General features: G+C 44.1%; 1 protein-coding gene across 4 annotated transcripts in view; it reads right to left on the bottom strand.

The window, feature by feature from the left end:
* Positions 1–3,783: 3,783 nt before the first annotated feature.
* Positions 3,784–18,732, bottom strand: part of LOC139547675 (signal-induced proliferation-associated 1-like protein 3) — a 99,689-nt gene continuing 84,740 nt past the window's right edge. For 3 of the 4 annotated variants that reach the window (XM_071356663.1, XM_071356664.1, XM_071356665.1), the window contains 10 exons: positions 15,607–15,731; positions 13,458–13,573; positions 12,904–13,355; positions 11,836–12,063; positions 11,540–11,702; positions 11,172–11,355; positions 10,683–10,838; positions 10,366–10,492; positions 9,739–9,820; positions 3,784–9,122 (listed from right to left, as the gene is read on the bottom strand). In XM_071356663.1, coding sequence (XP_071212764.1) covers positions 8,979–9,122; positions 9,739–9,820; positions 10,366–10,492; positions 10,683–10,838; positions 11,172–11,355; positions 11,540–11,702; positions 11,836–12,063; positions 12,904–13,355; positions 13,458–13,573; positions 15,607–15,731 — 1,777 coding nt within the window. In that variant the 3' untranslated portion in view covers positions 3,784–8,978. The remainder of the gene's footprint in view (positions 9,123–9,738; positions 9,821–10,365; positions 10,493–10,682; positions 10,839–11,171; positions 11,356–11,539; positions 11,703–11,835; positions 12,064–12,903; positions 13,356–13,457; positions 13,574–15,606; positions 15,732–18,732) is intronic. The other variant, XM_071356666.1, reaches the window with a different exon arrangement.

Genomic DNA, 18,732 nt, shown 5'->3' with positions numbered 1-18,732 from the left:
CTCTCCTCTATGTTATTCTTACAAATAATCCTGACAGGTATCAGTCTGTTGTTTTCTGTAATGACCTTAGTGATCACTGTTTTACAGCCCGTGTTCATAATGGCTACTCAGTGAAACATCCTGTCCTGATTTGTCATAGATGCTTGCTAAAAAACTCAAAGCACATTTTCCTTCATGACCTGGCCTCTGTAAATTGGTATAGAATCAGCTTGATTCCCTCTGTCGAAGATGCTTGGACCTTCTTTTTTAATATTTTCAGTGGTATTGTTAACAAATACGCGCCCATAAAGAAAATGAGAATTAAAAACAGGTTCAGCCCCTGGTTGGACCGTGATCTGGCAGAGTTACTCCACCTCAAGAATTCCATTTGGCGAAAGGCTCAGGAACACGCATACTCAGGCAGGCTGGCTCTCGTTCAGGCAAATGAGCAATAAATGCACTCAGGCTATCCGGAAGGCCAAAGTTAGTTACTTTAAGGAGCAGTTCTCTCTGTGGGTCTAACCCCAAGAAGTTCTGGAAACGGTTAAAGACCTGGAATAAACCCTCCTCCTCTCAGCTGCCCATGTCCCTTAATGTTGATGATGTGGTTGTTACTGACAAGGAGCACATGGCTGAACTCTTTAATCACCACTGCATTATGTCAGGATTCCTATTTGACTCTGCCATGCCTCCTTGCCCGTCCAACATTTCCTCATCTCCCACCCCTTCTAATGCGACTATCCCCGATGCCCCTCCCTCTTTTTCCTCTGCCCCGCTACAAAGTTTCTCTCTGCAGGCGGTCACTAAGTCCGAGGTGCTAAAGGAGCTCCTTAAACTTGACCCCAATGTTTCTTCTTTAAGGTTGCTGCCCCTATCATCACCAAGCCTATCTCTGACCTTTTTAACCTGTCTCTCCTCTCTGGGGAGGTTCCCATTGCTTGGAGGGCAGCCACAGTGCATCCTTTATTTAAAGGGGGAGATCAAGCGGATCCTAACTGCTGTAGGCCAATTTCTATTTTGCCCTGTTTATCAAAAGTGTTGGAAAAACTTGTCAATAATCAACTGACTGGCTTTCTTGACATCTATAGTTCTCTCTCTGGTACGCAATCTGGTTTCCACTCGGGTTATGAATCTGTCACTGCAACCTTAAAACTTCTTAGGGATAGGGGGTGACATTTTCACTTTTGGATGAATTGATGCCCAAATTAAATGGCCTCGTACTCTGTCCTAGATCATATGATATGCATATATTATTACTATTGGATAGAAAACACTCTGACGTTTCTAAAACTGTTTGAATTATATCTGTGAGTAAAACAGAACTCATATGGCAGGCAAACTTCCAAACAGGAAGTGAAAATTGTGAAATGGGTCGCTGTGAAAGGCATCGCCTATTCAATTGCCTTATATTTATGGATCTGTATGCACTTCATACGCCTTCCACTAGATGTCAACAGGCAGTAGAACGTGGAATGAAGCATATAGCTTCATGTGGGACCGGATGAGAGCCTTTGGAGTGACAGGTCAGGCAGATTGCCAGTTTTTGGCCACGCACACAGGGCATGTGATGACCTTGTCTACAATGCATTAGATAGACATGAAGAAATACTCCGTCTGGGACGTTATTGGATATATATGAGAAAAACATCCTGAAGATTGATTCTCAACTGAGTTTGACCAGTTTATTCGATTTGTAATATCACTTTTTGAAGTTTTCGTTCATTAGCGTAAAGTTCGATGGACACGTGAACTACACATGCTAGCCAAAGTTGCGTAATGGACATTATAAGTAATGGACATTATAAAACAAAAAAACGATTTATTGTGGAACTAGGATTCCTTGCACTGCATTCTGATGAAAGATCATCAAAGGTAAGGGAATATTTATGATGTAATTTCGTATTTCTGTTGACTCCAACATGGTGGAGAATGGCTGAGCGCTGTCTCAGATTATTGCATGCTGTGCTTTTTACTAAAGTTATTGATGAGTATTTCACGTGGCTATCTGTAATTACTTTCGCTATTTTGGAGCCATTTCTGAACATGGCGCCAATGTAAAACCACGTTTTGTGGCTATAAATATGCACATAATCGAACAAAACATAAATGTATTGTATAACATGATGTCATATGACTGTCATCTGATGAAGTTGTTCAAAGGTTAGTGATTTAATTTTATCTCTATTTGTGGGTTTTGTGAAAGCTATCTTTTCTGTGAAAAAATGGCGGTGTGTTTTTGGATATTGTGGTGAGCTAACATAAATATGTTGTGTTTTCGCTGTAAAACATTTTAAAAAATCGGACATGTTGGCTGGATTCACAAGATGTTTATCTTTCATTTGCTGTATTGGACTTGTGATTTCATGAAATTATATTATATCCCTGTGGCGCTAGGCTATGCTATGCTATTCAGCGTTTCTGATGAGAATGATCCCGGATCCGGGATGGGTAGTCCAGAAAGGTTAAAAGGTCCTAAATGACACAATTGCCCTTGATTCTAAGCAATGTTGTGCTTTTGATACGGTAGACCATTCCATTCTTGTTGGCCAGCTAAGGAGTATTGGTGTATAAAGTCAGAACATCTACTGTCTCAGCCACTGCCTGTCACCAAAGGTGTACCCCAAAGCTCGATCCTAGGTCCCATGCTCTTCTCAATTTACAACATAGCTCAGGCAGTAGGAAGCTCTTTCATCCATTTATATGCAGATGATAGTGTTATACTCAGCTGGCCCCTCCCCGGATTTTGTGTTAAATGCTCTACAACAAAGGTTTCTTAGTGTCCAACAAGCTTTCTCTGCCCTTAAACTTGTTCTGAACACCTCCAAAACAAAGGTCATGTGGTTTGGTAAGAAGAATGCCCCTTTCCACACAGGTGTGATTACTACCTCTGAGGGTTAGAGCTTGAGGTAGTCACCTCATACAAGTACTTGGGAGTATGGCTAGATGGTACACTGTCATCTCAGCACATCAAAGCTGCAGGCTAAGGTTAAATCTAGACTTGGTTTCTTCTATCGTAATCACTCCTCTTTTCACCCTAGCTGCCAAACAAACACTGATTCAGATGACCATCATACCCATGCTAGACTACGGAGACAATTTATAGATTGACCTGTAAAGGTGCCCTCGAGCAGCTAGATGTTCTTTACCATTCGGCCATCAGATATGCCACCAATGCTCCTTATAGGACACATCACTGCACTCTATACTCCTCTGTAAACTAGTCATCTCTGTATACCCGTCGCAAGACCCACTGGTTGATGCTTATTTATAAAACCCTCTGAGATACCTACTGCATCCCTCATCCTCCACATACAACACCCGTTCTGCCAGTTACATTCTGGTAAAGGTCCCCAAAGCGCACACATCCCTGGGTCGCTCCTCTTTTCAGTTCGCTGTAGCTAGCGACTGGAACGAGCTGCAACAAACACTCAAACTGGACAGTTTTATCTCAATCTCTTACTTCAAAGACTCAATCATGGACACTTACTGACAGTTGTGGCTGCTAAACATGATGTATTGTTGTCTCTACCTTCTTGCCCTTTGTGCTGTTGTCTGTGCGCAATAATGTTTGTACCATGTTGTCTTGCTGTGTTGTCATGTGTTGCTGCCATGCTATGTTGTTGTCTTAGGTCTGTCTTTATATAGTGTTATGGTGTCTCTCTTGTCGATGTGTGTTTTGTCCTATATTTTAATTTTAATCCCAGTCCCCGTCCCCGCAGGAGGCCTTTTGGTAGGCCGTCATTGTAAATAAGAATGTTCTTAACTGACTTGCCTAGTTAAAATAAAATACCATTGCCAAAAAAAGACAGATTATGAAAGATTTTTAATATATGTTCTTATAAAATAATGAAAACAATTTACACTTTTAAAATGTACAGTCATTGATACAACATCCCCAAGGAAAACAATGTTCAACCGTAAGTTTGTCAATGCATAAAGCACTCCTGTCTCGTGCAGAATGCGCCAACAAAGTAAGAAAAACGATGTAAATCATACAAATCAGCTTTATACAAAGATTTAAAATCAAACAGCATATACAGAAATAAAAGTAAATTAAGTACCCTCTTAATTTCACTATTTTTCATGTCGCAAAAGTGGCCAATATGTTCCAAAAATAAATTAGATATCTAAAAAAAAAAAGATTCATACAATTGATCCATTTACCAAGTTTCGATGTTACCATTTGTGATTTGTGCACATGCAACATTGATGCACCGAGCTATGTTCAACATGTACAGTACAAGTTTGGACACACCTACTCATTCAAGGGTTTTCTTTATTTTTACTATTTTCTACATTGTAGAATAATAGTGGAGACAACAAAACAATGAAATAATCTCCTGGAATGCATTTCAATTAACAGGTGTGCCTTGTTAAAAGTTAATTTGTGGAATTTCTTTCCTTCTTAATGCGTTTCAGACAATCAGTTGTGTTGTGACAAGGTAAGGGGGTATACAGAAGATAGCCCTATTTGGTAAAAGACCAAGTTCATATTATGGCAAGAACAGCTCAAATAAGCAAAAAGGAACGACAGTCCATCATTACTTTAAGACATGAAGGTCAGTCAATTCAGAACATTTCAAGAACTTCTAAAGTTTCTTCAAGTGGAGTCGCAAAAACCATCAAGCGCTATGATGAAACTGGCTCTCATGAGGACCGCCACAGATAAGTTCATTAGAGTTAACTGCACCTCATAAATCGTCAATTAACTGCACCTCAGATTGTACCTCACAGATTTCAAGTAAAACACATCAACATCAACGGTTTGAGGAGACTGCGGGAATCATGCATTCATGGTCAAATTGCTGCAAAGAAACCACTACTAAAGGACACCAATAATAAGAAGAGACTTGCTTGGGCCAAAAAACACAAGAAATCTGTAGCGATAAAAAAGAAAAACAGCATTCTGTAGCGATACGCCATCCCATCTGGTTTGCACTTAGTGGTACTATCATTTGTTTTTCAACAAGACAATGACCCAACACACCTCCAGGCTGTGTAAGGGCTATTTGACCAAGAAGGAGAGAGATGGAGTGCTGCATCAAATGACCTGGCCTCCACAATAACCTGACCTCAACCCAATTGAGATGGTTTGGGATGAGTTTGACTGCAGAGTGAAGGAAAAGCATTCCAGGTGACTACCTCATGAAGCTGGTTGATGGATGCAAAGCTGTCATCAAGGCAAAAGGTGGCTACTTTGAAGAATCTCGCATATAAAATATATTTTGATATGTCTAACACTTTTTTGGTTACTACATGATTCCATGTGTCATTTCATAGTTTTGATGTCTTCACTATTATTCTACAATGTAGAAAATAGCAAAAATAAAGAAAAACCCTTGAATGTCCAAACGTTTGACTGGTACTGTATATAACTACAGTTTTCTTGAAATCAAATACAGCCAAACTAAATCCTTAAAAACACCCATACCCCTCCACACACAAATAAACTAAATAAAGATTAAGACATTGCAGATATCAACATCACAGCACATTTGCTGAGCTTCAGTGATAACGCGAGTGTGTATGGTTGTTTGAGTTGCTCTTGGTATGTCCAAGATGATATAACTGGCTGGAGGAGGATGAGGCAGCTTACAGTACACAGAGAAATGGAGACAGATGTCTGTACACTGCATTCGGAAAGTATTCAGACCCCTTGACCTTTTCCACTTTGTTACGTTACAGCCTTATTCTAAGATGGAGTCAATTGTTTTATCCTCTCATGACTCTACACACAATACCCCCACATTTTTCACATTTATAAAAAAATATCACATTTGCATAAGTATTCAGACCCTTTACTCAGTACTTTGTTGAAGCACCTTTGGCAGCGATTACTACCTCAAGTCTTCTTGGGAATGACGCTACAAGCTTTGCACACCTGTATTTGAGGAGTTTCTCCCATTCTTCTCTGCAGATCCTCTCAAGCTCTGTCAGGTTGGATGGGGAGCGTCGCTGCACAGCTATTTTCAGGTCAGTCGAGATGTTTGAGCGGGGTTCAAAGTCCTGGCTCTGGAGCAGGTTTTTAAAGATCTCGCTGTTCTTTGCTCCGTTCATCTTTCTCTCTATCCTGACGAGTCTCCCTGCTGCTGAAAAACATATCCACAGCATGCTGCTGCCACCACCATGCTTCACCGTAGGGATGGTGCCAGGCTGTCATGTGCCTTTTACTGAGAAGTGGCTCCCGTCTGGCCACTCTACCATAAAGGCCTGATTGGTGGAGTGCTGCAGAGATGGTTGTCCTTCTGGAAGATTCTCCCATCTCCATACAGGAACTCTGGAGCCATGTCAGAGTGACCATCGGGTTCTTGGTCACCTCCCTGACCAAGGCCCTTCTCCCTCGATTGCTCAGTTTGGCTTTGCGGCCAGCTCTAGGAAGAGTCTTGGTGGTTCCAAACTTCTTCTATTTAAGAATGATGGAGGCCACTGTGTTCTTGGGGACCTTCAATGCTGCAGAAATATTTTGGTACCTTCCCCAGATCTGTGCCTCAACATAATCCTGTCTCGGAGCTCTACGGACAATTCCTTTAACCTTATGGCTTGGTTTTTTCTCTGACATGCACTGTCAACTGTGGACAGGTGTGTGCCTTTCCAAATCATGTCCAATCAATTGAATTTACCACAGGTGGACTCCAATCAAGTTGTAGAAACATCTCAAGGATGATCAATGGAAACAGGATGCACCCGAGCTGAATTAAGTCTCATAGCAAAGGGTCTGAATACTCAAGTAAATAAATTTGCAACAATTTGTAAAACCTGTTCTCGCTTTGTCATTATGGGGTATTGTGTGTAGATTGATGAGTGGAAAAAATTATTAAATACATTTTAGAGCAAGGCTGTAACATAACAAAATGTGGAAAAAGTAAAGAGGTCTGAACACTTTCCCAATGTACTGTATATGTTGCTCTTATCTAAACGTAATGTCTCTCGTAAATGTACAGATGTTTTTGAAAGAGTGAGGGCAGGGTTGTGTAGTTTGTTTCGTATGTTTGTGTTTTTGTGCCATATGCATGTGAATGTCCACCGATCCAGTCACAAAGGGTTTACACCATATAGGTACATGTCCACACACAAAACAATAAATACAAATAAATAGTACAGTCCGTAAAAGGGGATGTCTGTGAAGGGTCCTGAGAGTAGTGAAGGGAAGACAGGATTCCAGTTGAGGCAGGGCAGGGGGTTCCTGAAAAGGGGTTCTACGACGACTTAACTGTGCTAGGGGGTTACATTTAATGGAACGAAAATAGAAATATGGTCCTTCAGGAGACAGTTTCATAATTTTAGTGAATGGATGTGGCCCAAACGAGAATTGGAACCCACACCGTTGGTTTTGCCAGCTCCGCGCTCCCCTCCATTTATCCCACATTCATAACAAACAATGGACACAAAGATACACATCGGTAAGAAAAATAGTTTCTCTAGAGAATATAACCAAGCTAGTTAGGAGAACGTTTGTGTGTTGATTTAGTTTAGTGTATTCCTGTCGGATGGACATTTCTTTGTTTTTTAAATGGCCACACGTTTCACAGACCCATCACCACAAGATAAGTTACTTAAGTTATTTAGCTAGGTCTCACAGTTGTGTATAAATTGTTCAGTTTGATTCTGCTGACACGAGGACTGTTAGCAAAACGTATGTATAATACCCCTTCATTCTAGCACACACACACACACACACAGCTATTGTACCATGACACAGGTGCTACAGTGTTTAAGAGATCATTTCTATGTATTTTCTAAATGCACACAGATGTGTGTACTAGCAGTTGGTAAACAAAACAGAAACCACTAAATATGATAATTCTACATATGGAAAAAAAAAAAAAAAAAAAAAAAAAAATGCTTAGATATTTGTAAATACCTTTAACATTGACCGTTAGCCCAAAAAAACGAGATTGAGATACTATCATTGAGTTTATGACACTATATATTGTCTATGAACGAACAAGATGCCTCGTCTCATCTCACTAGCATAGCTGTCATAATACAGCTTGCTCATGACTGAAATGCCCCCTGCCAGCCTATCACACACTCAACAAAGCGTATCAGTACAATATGCATGTGTTCAAGCTATATGTTGAACCATATGGGCAAAAGTACAGTACCACATCTTTTATAAACACACGTCTCCCAGAGCATTCTGGGAATTGGAGTCCTTTTTTTTGAGCCAGAGCTCGTGTTTGTTTTTGGCTGATTTGCTTCAGGAACAGTATTAGGCCTCTCTGGGTGATCTAGTGTTCTACAGTTCATAACATCTCTCCTCTTTATTGGCTTTTACTGACGCAGGTGTGTACAAAAATAAAAACCTACAAGCAGGGACAGAGGGATTCACTCTGGGTGCACAGGCTGAGGGAGTCAGCTTGTGCTGTGTTGGGACTCTTTTAGAGTAAAAAAAATAATAGGCGTGTCTACTTGCAGGCTCTTCTGTCTAGGCAATTCGGTTTCAGATGAGCCAACGGGAATCCATTGGTTCTCTGCAGTCCCTGTGTCCGCCCAGCCCAGAGCGAGGCAGGGTTTCTGGTTGTGGGTGGTGCACCACAGAGAGGGTGGCGGCATAACGACAGGTCTCTCTCCCCAAAGCAGGTCAGTGGTGGAGAGGTAGTGCTCCTCTTCTCCGCTACCATCCTACCCCTCTAGGAGAGGCAGGAGGGAGATGGTGTGGTTGGAATGTGACAGAAGCAGCAGGCGAGGGATAGAACGTGAGAATGTAGGGGGGGGGGGCGTTCTTTCCCTCTCTTATTTTCTTGTACATCACTTCACACACTAACTTCTATTTTATATTGCCCATGTATTCCACAGTGCCTAACCAGACCCACTAACAAATCCATTCCCCACTCAATCCCAACAGCATGAAACTCACTGTGACTGTCTTTCCACTAAAATCACCTTTATCATAACCTCTTCCCTCCTCTCCATCGTTCTCTGGCTTAGGTCACAAGTTCTCTCTGCGGATGCTCTCGCACTCTCTCTCTGAGGTCACTTCCTGTGTTCGTGTGAGCTCACTTCCTCTGCGGGGGGTCGGTGAAGAGCAGGCTGAACTTGCGGAGCTGCTCGCTGGCCGAGTGGCTCTCTTCCTGGAGCCGCTGGTTATTCTGCCGCAGGTTAGCCATCTCAGCCAACAGGTGCACTTTGTCCTCCTTCTCCTGAGGGACAGAGCGGGAGGGAATGCGGGGGAGAGACAGAAAGAGAAAGGGAAGAAAGTGTTAATTATCTTGATCTTTTTTGCATTGGTATTTTTTTTCTCTCCCCAATTTCGATCTTGTCTCATCGCTGCAACTCCCCAACGGGCTCGGGAAAGGCGAAGGTGGAGTCATGCGTCCCCCGAAAACATGATCCAACCTAACCGCGCTCCTTAACACCCGCCCGCTTAACCCGGAAGCCAGCCGCACCAATGTATCGGAGGAAATGCCGTTCAACTGGCAACCGGGGTCAGCCTGCAGGCACCCAGCCCGCCACAAGGAGTCGCTAGAGTTCGACGAGCCAAGTAAAGCCACCCCGGCCAAACCCTCCCCTAACTAGGACGACGCTGGTCCAATTGTGCGCCGTCCTATGGGACTCCCGGCCACGGCCGGTTTGTGGCACAGCCCGGGAATGAACCCGGGTCTGTAGTAACGCCTCTAGCACTGCGATGCAGTGCCTTAGACCGCTGCGCCACTCGGGAGGCCGTTTATTTATTACCAGTTTCAATTCTTGCTGTGCCAGTGGTACAGCCATTTAAATTAGCATAGAGTCTAAATGTCTCTCTGGTGTAAACAGTACCTTCTCCAGGTCAGTGTTGAGCCGCTTCAGCATCACCTCTAGGCTGTACAGCCGTCCCGAAAGGTCGTTGGGTACCTCATCCCTGAAAACACACAAAGACATTAACTCACACTGTCTAATGGGTTAAGTAGCAGGTAGGGCAGACGGGTTTAACAGGTGTGTTCAACAGAACAACAGAGTTTGTGAGGACCGTACAACGTGTTAGTTTGGTAAACAAGAGGCAGTTTCAGTGACAGGCTGGTTGTAGTCATGCCCTGAGACAACACAAGCTGAACAGGCCAGACTGCTTTAACTCAAAACACTCCACTGTTTGTTCACTACAGCAGGTGTTCAGAGATCCTTGGTAACTTGTTTGATCCATGTGTAATTACCACAGCTAACCACAGGATGGCACTGCCAGTACAGCTCTCTACATGTGACAGGTGAGGTTGACCTGACAAAAGGAAAATGGGAAGTCCAAGTGTAGGCAGTGCTTTTATACACTCAAATATTTTGTTTAGGATTTGGAGTATCAGTGTCAAATAGACGAAACAATCCCCATCTGCTGTAACCGCCATGATCTTACATTGTGCGTCTGGTGGCTACGGACCGTGATTGTTTGAGCTGGTGTGTGAATCAGAGACTTACCCGCTGAAGGTGGGGGTAGAGCGTGGAGTCTGAGGTGTTTGGAACTGGACTGGACTGATGATCGGCCGCATGTCTGGAACCCCAACTTGAGGCTCGGTGAGCGAGAATAGAGACACTGCCCTTTGCACTGTAACACACACACAGTTACAACGCTGCATTTCCCCCTTCGCAATCAGCTACCAATCAACAAAGGCTGGGCTAGGGCTGTAACGGAGGCCCAGGATCATGTCTCAGTAGGTCCCTGCCCGCTGGAGCTGCTGTGAGAGTTTGTGGTGGGCAGGGGACCAGATATCTGAACACACACACAGAATACTCACACTCACCCTCGTAGGCCTTGGCAGCGTTGACCAGGCTGGCCCACTCCAGGCCACAGGCAGTGTCAGGCAGGGGTATGAGCCCCGGGTCCAGCCTCCTCAGCGGGGGAACCTTATCCCTCACCTCTTTCAGAGACAGCTCCGACGCAGACATAGGGACTGGCCAGCCAGGAGGAGGGCAAGGAGGTCAAATTAACTAAAGACTTAGCAGATTAGCATTCATGACGACGTCGCATGATAAACTTTGCTTCTTGAAAGTCATGCATCTTGAAAACGTGACGGCTGACATGCAAAACATTTTGGGACAGTATAAAAAGTGGACTAGTTAAAGAAACGCCAAAAGATCGTTTTTGAGTGGACTATTCCTTTAAAAGTAGCACATAAATGAGTCCTTGTATAACTATAACTGAGCTCTGTGCCTTCTTGACATACCATAATTAGGTACGGATACAATGAAGTGAGAAGGTAACATCAAGCTGTGGCCCCACTCACCCTTCTTGTTGGGCATGTGGCTGGCAGAGTGTGCGTGGCGCCGGGTGGGCAGGGTGCAGGTGAACAGCAGGTCGCTGGGAGTGCCCTGGTCAAACAGGGGGGCAGTGCTGGCATAGCTGGCATCCCTGCGCCCGCTGCACAGAGACTCGTCTGAGAACGTGCGCTGAAGAGTGCGCCGAGGAGACTTAAAAGAGAAGAGAGGGAGGTTAGTTGTGGGGTAGTATGTTTGTGTGTGAGCAAGTGGTAAGGTTTGGGGTGTGTATGTGTAAAATAGTGTGTTGTGTAATGTATGTGCGTGGGCGTGTGTGTGTGTGTGTACATGTACTGTGTGTGTTCATGTGTGTGTGTGTACTGTGTGTGTCCCTCACCATGTCTCTTTGTGGTATCTCGCCAGGGCTGTCCATGATGATGAGTTTCTTCAGGTCGTCTTCGACGGTGCTCTTGTGGGATCTCCGTGGAGACCGCAGGTCCCTTAGCGACGCTCTGAGACGGGGCTGTCCGAACACGTTCTTAGAATTCACGTCCACCTGCCTGAACACACACAAAGCAGGAATATAGGTTAAATACAGCAACAACTTATCACACCGAGCATGGCTTAACACAGTGGCGTGATGCTTGACTTTTGTGTTGGTGGTGTAGAAAACTAGTGCACACACACACTTACTTCTTGCTGCTGTCAGAGCAGTAGGTAGTGGGTATGTTTGAAGGGGAGGGGGCGTTGTCATCTGGTTGCCAGGGTCCCAGCCTGTTCTTGCTGCATAAGGCCTTGGGGGCGGAGCTGGAGAGAGGGGTGGAGCTGAGTAGAGCAGAGTTGGGCGTGACCGTGGCGGCTCGGACCGGTCGCGATTTCTCTGCTGCAGGGGTCTTGTAAGCCTGGGGTGTGTAGCAGGCCCTGTGGCGACACACAAACAGACACATGCTCCAATCCATAAATCGATCTCTATCTATTTACATGCATAACAAAGTCAATATCAATGGTGCATAGGTTTTAGAAATACACACATGCTTGAATTGATGGATCGATTCAGGGTGAGATCCACAACACAGACACAACAAACCACATGTCATGCAGAACAGCTGCTGGTGGAATTCACTTCTCAAATCCCCTTGGTCTCCCAACCCAATTCCACCAAAAGCCACCTCAACCAACATCTGTTAGTGCCACAGCATGATCAGTGAATATCCCTAACCAGCCATCATGGCTTTCTCTGGACATCATACATCCAGCACACCATCCACCCAATCACTCGAGCAACCAACCATCTACAAATGTCCATCCAACCCACCATCTCTCAATACCTCCACCCATCCATCTTACCACTCACACGTCTCTATCCCCATTTCCTAAGCTCCTGTACCACAGTTTAGACTACATACCTGTATGTTACGTGTTGGGTGCCTCTGTGTGTCAGAATGCCAGTGTCCTGTCCTGTTGGGGGTCCAAACCCCCAATCCTTTAATCCCCCTGTAGGAGTAGCTGGACTCTCTAAATATGTGTCTACATATATGTAGGGCAGGGGTGATACATCTGACCCATACATGCCCCCCATAGGGATTAAACACTTGTGTGTTTTGGTATGTTCAGCATGAGGGGTGGGATGCCTGTGTGGACAAAGCATACAGTTCTTTCTCCTCCCCTTTCCACTCTCTTTCCACTACTAAAAGCCCACCAGAGTCTGAGTGTATAAGCGCTAGCAGTGTGTGTGTGTGTGTGTTTTTCTGTCTCTCCTACCTGGGTTTTAATGAGTCTGGCTTCTCCACGTTGGATCCAGGAGGGAAGGTGCGTGTGCGGTATCCTTTGTTCTGATTGGCAGGTAATACAGGCGATGACTGCAGTCTCCGCCCCTCGACTACGTTGCCCCTTGCCTCAGAGAGCTCCTGCAGCCCGCTATTATAGGTTGCTGAACAGTGCAGGGGCTTCTGTGATTGGCTGGACTGGTTTCCGTGGCGTGCGCCAGGCTTGGCGTTGTAGAGGGTGGGGGCGTCGATGCCGCTGTCGCTGGACCCGCCCTTACTGAGGGGGTCGGGGTCAGGTTCGGCCAGGTCGCCTAGGTAACCCCGGGACCCCCCCGGGCCTCCTCTCTCCCCCCCAGCCCCGTCGAACCACCGCTCGTCACTGTGGCTGCTGGACGCGTTACTGGAGAGAGTGTTACTGCTGGAGTGGCTGGAGTACTGGGTCTCACCCTACAGAGAGCGGGATGAGGTGAGAGAGAAAGAGACGGTAGATACACAGAAAAGCAACAGGCAGAAAATGTCTCTAAATAAAAGAGGACAGTTATATCTGACCTTTGAGTGTCTGTTGGGGGAGTCTTTCCCTGGGACGTCCTGTCGGGTGGGTTTCCTCTGCCCCCCTCCTCTTCCTGGCCCCCGAGATGATGATACTGGGACATGCCATAGGGGCTCTGGGCAGAAAACACACACACACACACACACCATTACACATTACTCATCACAGGCCTAATGTAGTGACAGGTGTGGTATGTAGGCCATATATGTGTGTCTGGTCACTGGTAATACACAGTGTATTGAGGTAGTCAGAATTCAAAACCCATTTCTGGTGATGGATGTAGAACTCAGTTCGATTTGGAGCCACTCCAATTGACTGTCTTTAATCCGGACTCTTTATTTCTGTTTGTACGCATATGTACAGTTGAAGTCGGAAGTTTACATACACCTTAGCCAAATACATTTAAACTCAGTTTTTTCAAAATTCCTGACATTTTAATCCCAGTAAAAATTCCCTGTCTTAGGTCAGTTAGGATCACCACTTCATTTTAAGAATGTGAAATGTCAGAATAATGGTAGAGAATGATTTATTTCAGCTTTTATTTCTTTCATCACAATCCCAGTGGGTCAAAAGTATACATACACTCAATTAGTATTTGGTACCATTGCCTTTAAATTGTTTAACTTGGGTCAAACATTTCAGGTAGCCTTCCACAAGCTTCCCACAATAAGTTGGGTGAATTGTGGCCCATTCCTCCTGACAGAGCTGGTGTAACTGAGTTAGGTTTGTAGGCCTCCTTGCTCGCACACCCTTTTTCAGTTCTGCCCACACATTTTATATGGGATTGAGGTCAGGGCTTTGTGATGGCCACTCCAATACCTTGACTTTGTTGTCCTTAAGCCATTTTGCCACAACTTTGGAAGTATTCTTGGGTTCATTGTCCATTTGGAAGACCCATTGCAACCAAGCTTTAACTTCCTGACTGATGTCTTGAGATGTTGCTTCAATATATCCACATAATTTTCCTGCCTCATGATGCCATATTTTGTGAAGTGCACCAGGCCCTCCTGCAGCAAAGCACCCCCACAACATAATGCTGCCACCCCTGTGCTTCACAGTTGGGATGGTGTTCTTCAGCTTGCAATCCTCCTCCTTTTCCCTCCAAACATAACGATGGTCATTATGACCAAACAGTTCTATTTTTGTTTCATCAGACCAGAGGACAGTTCTCCAAAAAGTACGATCTTTGTCCCCATGTGCAGTTGCAAACTGTAGTCTGGCTTTTTTATGGCGGTTTTGGAGCAGTGGCTTCTTCCTTGCCGAGTGGCCTTTCAGGTTATGTCGATATATGACTCATTTTACTGTGGATATAGAGACTTTTGTACCTGTTTCCGCCAGCATCTTCACAAGGTCCTTTGCTGTTGTTCTGGGATTGATTTGCACTTTTCGCACCAAAGTACGTTCATCTCTAGGAGACAGAACGAGTCTCCTTCCTGAGCTGTATGACGGCTGCGTGGTCCCATGGTGTTTATACTTGCGTACTATTGTTTGTACAGATGAACGTGGTACCTTCACGCGTTTGGAAATTGCTCCCAAGGATGTACCTGACTTGTGGAGGTCAACAAAAAAAAAAATTCGGAGGTCTTGGCTGATTTCTTATGATAAACAGCTTACAGACAGAACTCCTTCAAGACTACAAACCTGACTCAGTTACACCAGCTCTGTCAGGAGGAATGGGTCAAAATTCACCCAACTTCTTGTGGGAAGCTTGTGGAAGGCTACCCGAAACGTTTGACCCAAGTTAAACAATTTAAAGGCAATGCTAGAAAATACTATTTGAGTGTATGTAAACTTCTGACCCACTGGGAATGTGATGAAAGAAATAAAAGCTGAAATAAATCATTCTCTACCATTATTTTGACATTTCACATTCTTAAAATAAAGTGGTGATCCTAACTGACCTAAGACGGGAATTTTTTACAAGGATTAAATGTCAGGAATTGTGAAAAACGGAGTTTAAATGTATTTGGCTATGGTGTATGTAAACTTCCGACTTCAACTGTATGTAGGTATGTATATATAAACACACACAAACATATAGAGTTACCAGGCTATATATATATATATATATATATATATATATATATATATATGTGTTTGTGTGTGTGTGTGTTCTGTATGTCTACATACATGTGTGTGTTTGTGTACCTGTCTTGCAGCGCTCCATAGTGCTTTCCTGGCTCGTGAAGCCCGAGGAGGACTCTCCACTAGAGGTGATGTCCAGACTGAGATGAGGTTCGTAGGCCAGCAGGGGACGCTGGGCTGAACCGTACCTATACAGATAAGAGGAACAGAAATTTTACACACACGATATTTTACTATACACCGTTATTGATGCACGGGCCGGTTTGGGTTTTTACTTTGCCTTGTACAGCGTTATTTCAATGTTTGGTTTGTTAAATGTGAGACACCACTCCAGCGAGTTTATGCTTTTATAGTTTACTCTGTTTGCTACTTGAGGCATCTCTCCCTCTCCTCCTGCAAATAATGTTTTTATGCTAAAAAAAGGTTAACAGAGTACTAGCGAATTCCCATAGCGGACGTTAGCTAAATACAAACAAGGCATAAGCTAAATGCAAGGACAGACAACCAAGGTCATGAAGTTATAGAACTCTCTCAAAAGGCTACTCCCACTTGATCCAGAAGGGGATTGATCGTCTTTGCTGTAACCAAGAAGCTTGATATTGCAAGCTAGCCACCTAACGTTATAGCTAGCAAGTAAGCTAACCAAATGCATAGCTGGAGCCCTGAGCTGGAGATAATATCTTTGGCACATCTTAAAAAGTTAACTTATGGTTATAAGATATTTGGATGGCAAACATTTGTAGTGAATTTGAAGTATAACTTGATCACCTCTCCTGTGCTTCTCAACAGTTTATCGACACGTTTTCTCCACATGCTCCTTGTAAACAAAGTTACCATGTGAATGGCTCAATTATTTTTGTTGTTGTTGTTGAATAAAATGAAAATAGAAAATCACCCTCTGTACTTCAAAATACACGGTATACTGCCCAAGCCTGGTCCAAAAATGTTACAATATTGGGATATGATATTTTGGCCAAACCACCCAGCCCTAACTCACGCACCCGCACGCAAGGTTACACACAGACTCGGATGAACATACAGGTAGACAAAAAAGTGTACAGCACACACACACTAGGGCTGACCCCATTTAGTCGACTGATTGATATGTATTTTTTTTTAGGAGCAGAAAACACCTGTGTGATTCACGTTTGTCTCAGTGGACTAATCCATTGCGGAGGCCACAGGGATGGCACAGTCAATCACTAAGACAGTGGTCACCAACCTTTTCTGAGTCAAGTTCACTTTTGCAGTCAAAAAGCAAGCCGAGATCTACCGCTCAGATTCTTTTTTAAACATGACTTAAATTTTTTTTTTTACATTAACCTAATAAAAACAGTTCTGTAGGAATGAGGTTTGGGCAGTAGGCCTAATACAGCATATTGGCTATATGCCTGGCCTGCCAATACTGTTATTCTCAGACCATAATATATTTCAAAACTCAAGCTTAATAACAAAATATAGCAGTTGGTGTAGCACTTGCAAGGCCATGCGGTGCATAAATTGAAATAATTTGCTTTTTATTTTTATTTTACTGGACTGATGGTACTTGCACCTGATGGTCATGGTGCTTTCAAGACAATTGGAAACTCGGGAAAAAACCAAGGTCAAATCATGAAGTTAGTGATCTTCAGGTCGGAAAGGTAGAGCTTGAGAAAGACATCAAAGTTGGATGACCGCTCAAAATGATTTTTCCCCAAGTTCCCAGTTGTCTTGAACACACTGAATTCGGAGATTTCTGAGTTCCCAGCTGTTTTGAACATGGCATTAGTCTCAACGCAGGGGACACGGTCTTCCATCTGATGGCTAAACTCGAGTCGCACCGCATTCCTATGACCAGAGAAAGTGAAAAATTCCTCAATATTAAAATAGATACGACAAGCTTCTGCTAATAATAATAAAGACGCAGGGCTATCGATACACGTCTCTACTCATTTCATTGCTGCTGCAGCACGAGTGGAAATACAGAAGAGCGCTTTATGTTTTCTAATAGTGTTGAATAAAAACTTGAACATTAACTAACTCATAAAAACAGCAGCTCTTTCCTGTATTCTTTGACAGTCTCTCTGTGGTTATGGTTTTAAAAGTTATTAAATCTTACGTCGGCTAGTATCAAACTTTGCTGTGGCCGCGGTCGTGGAAGCTCTGTAGGCTAGCACAGTAGGCGCACTCGATTTAACCACAGATCTCCCAGTCCGCCAGGTACTTTTATTATTGTCTTTTCAGACAAGTGAAATAGTTCAAAATTGGAACACTTTGTTTACCTAGTGTGCAGGGCTTCTGAATCAAGTGCACCTACCGCCAACAGCGCAACACAAAATCAAATGCATCATTGGCTTTTCTACAGAAATGTTTGGTGATCGACTAGGAATGCCTTGAAGATCGACCACTCGACGACCACTGCTCTAAGACGTGATACTGAATTTGTATATGGTTATATTATGCAAAATAATGGTGTAATACTAATAAGTCTAATATAATTTTATAACAAATGTGCTTTCTCTCGCGTTGGACAGCGGTTGCTGTCCGCGGTTCTGAAACAATCTTCAGTGCACCGTTTAATTGCCGCCTTTCCCTAATCGATCTGGCCCGGGTACCCTGGAAGGATATTGACCTCATCCCGTCAGTTGAGGATGCCTGGGCATTCTTTAAAAGTTACTTCCTCACCATATTAGACAAGCATGCTCCGTTCAAAAAATGCAGAACTAAGAACAGATATAGCCCTTGGTTCACTCCAGACCTGACTGCCCTCGACCAGCACAAAAACATCCTGTGGCGAACTGCAACAGCATCGAAGAGCCCCCGCGATATGCAACTGTTCAGGGAAGTCAGGAACCAATACACGCAGTCAGTCAGGAAAACAAAGGCCAGCTTTTTCAAGCAGAAATTTGCATCCTGTAGCTCTAACTCCAAAAAGTTCTGGGATACTGTAAAGTCCATAGAGAACAAGAGCACCTCCTCCCAGCTGCCCACTGCACTGAGGCTAGGTAACACGGTCACCACCGATAAATCCGTGATAATCGAAAACTTCAACAAGCATTTCTCAATGGCTGGCCATGCCTTCCTCCTGGCGACTCCAACCTTGGCCAACAGCCCCGCCCCCCCCGCTGCTACTTGCCCAAGCCTCCCCAGCTTCTCCTTTACCCAAATCCAGATAGCAGATGTTCTGAAAGAGCTGGAAAACCTGGACCC

Source organism: Salvelinus alpinus, chromosome 21 (assembly GCF_045679555.1).
Source record: "Salvelinus alpinus chromosome 21, SLU_Salpinus.1, whole genome shotgun sequence".
NCBI lineage: Eukaryota > Metazoa > Chordata > Actinopteri > Salmoniformes > Salmonidae > Salvelinus > Salvelinus alpinus.
This window is presented reverse-complemented; position numbering and strand designations above follow the sequence as displayed.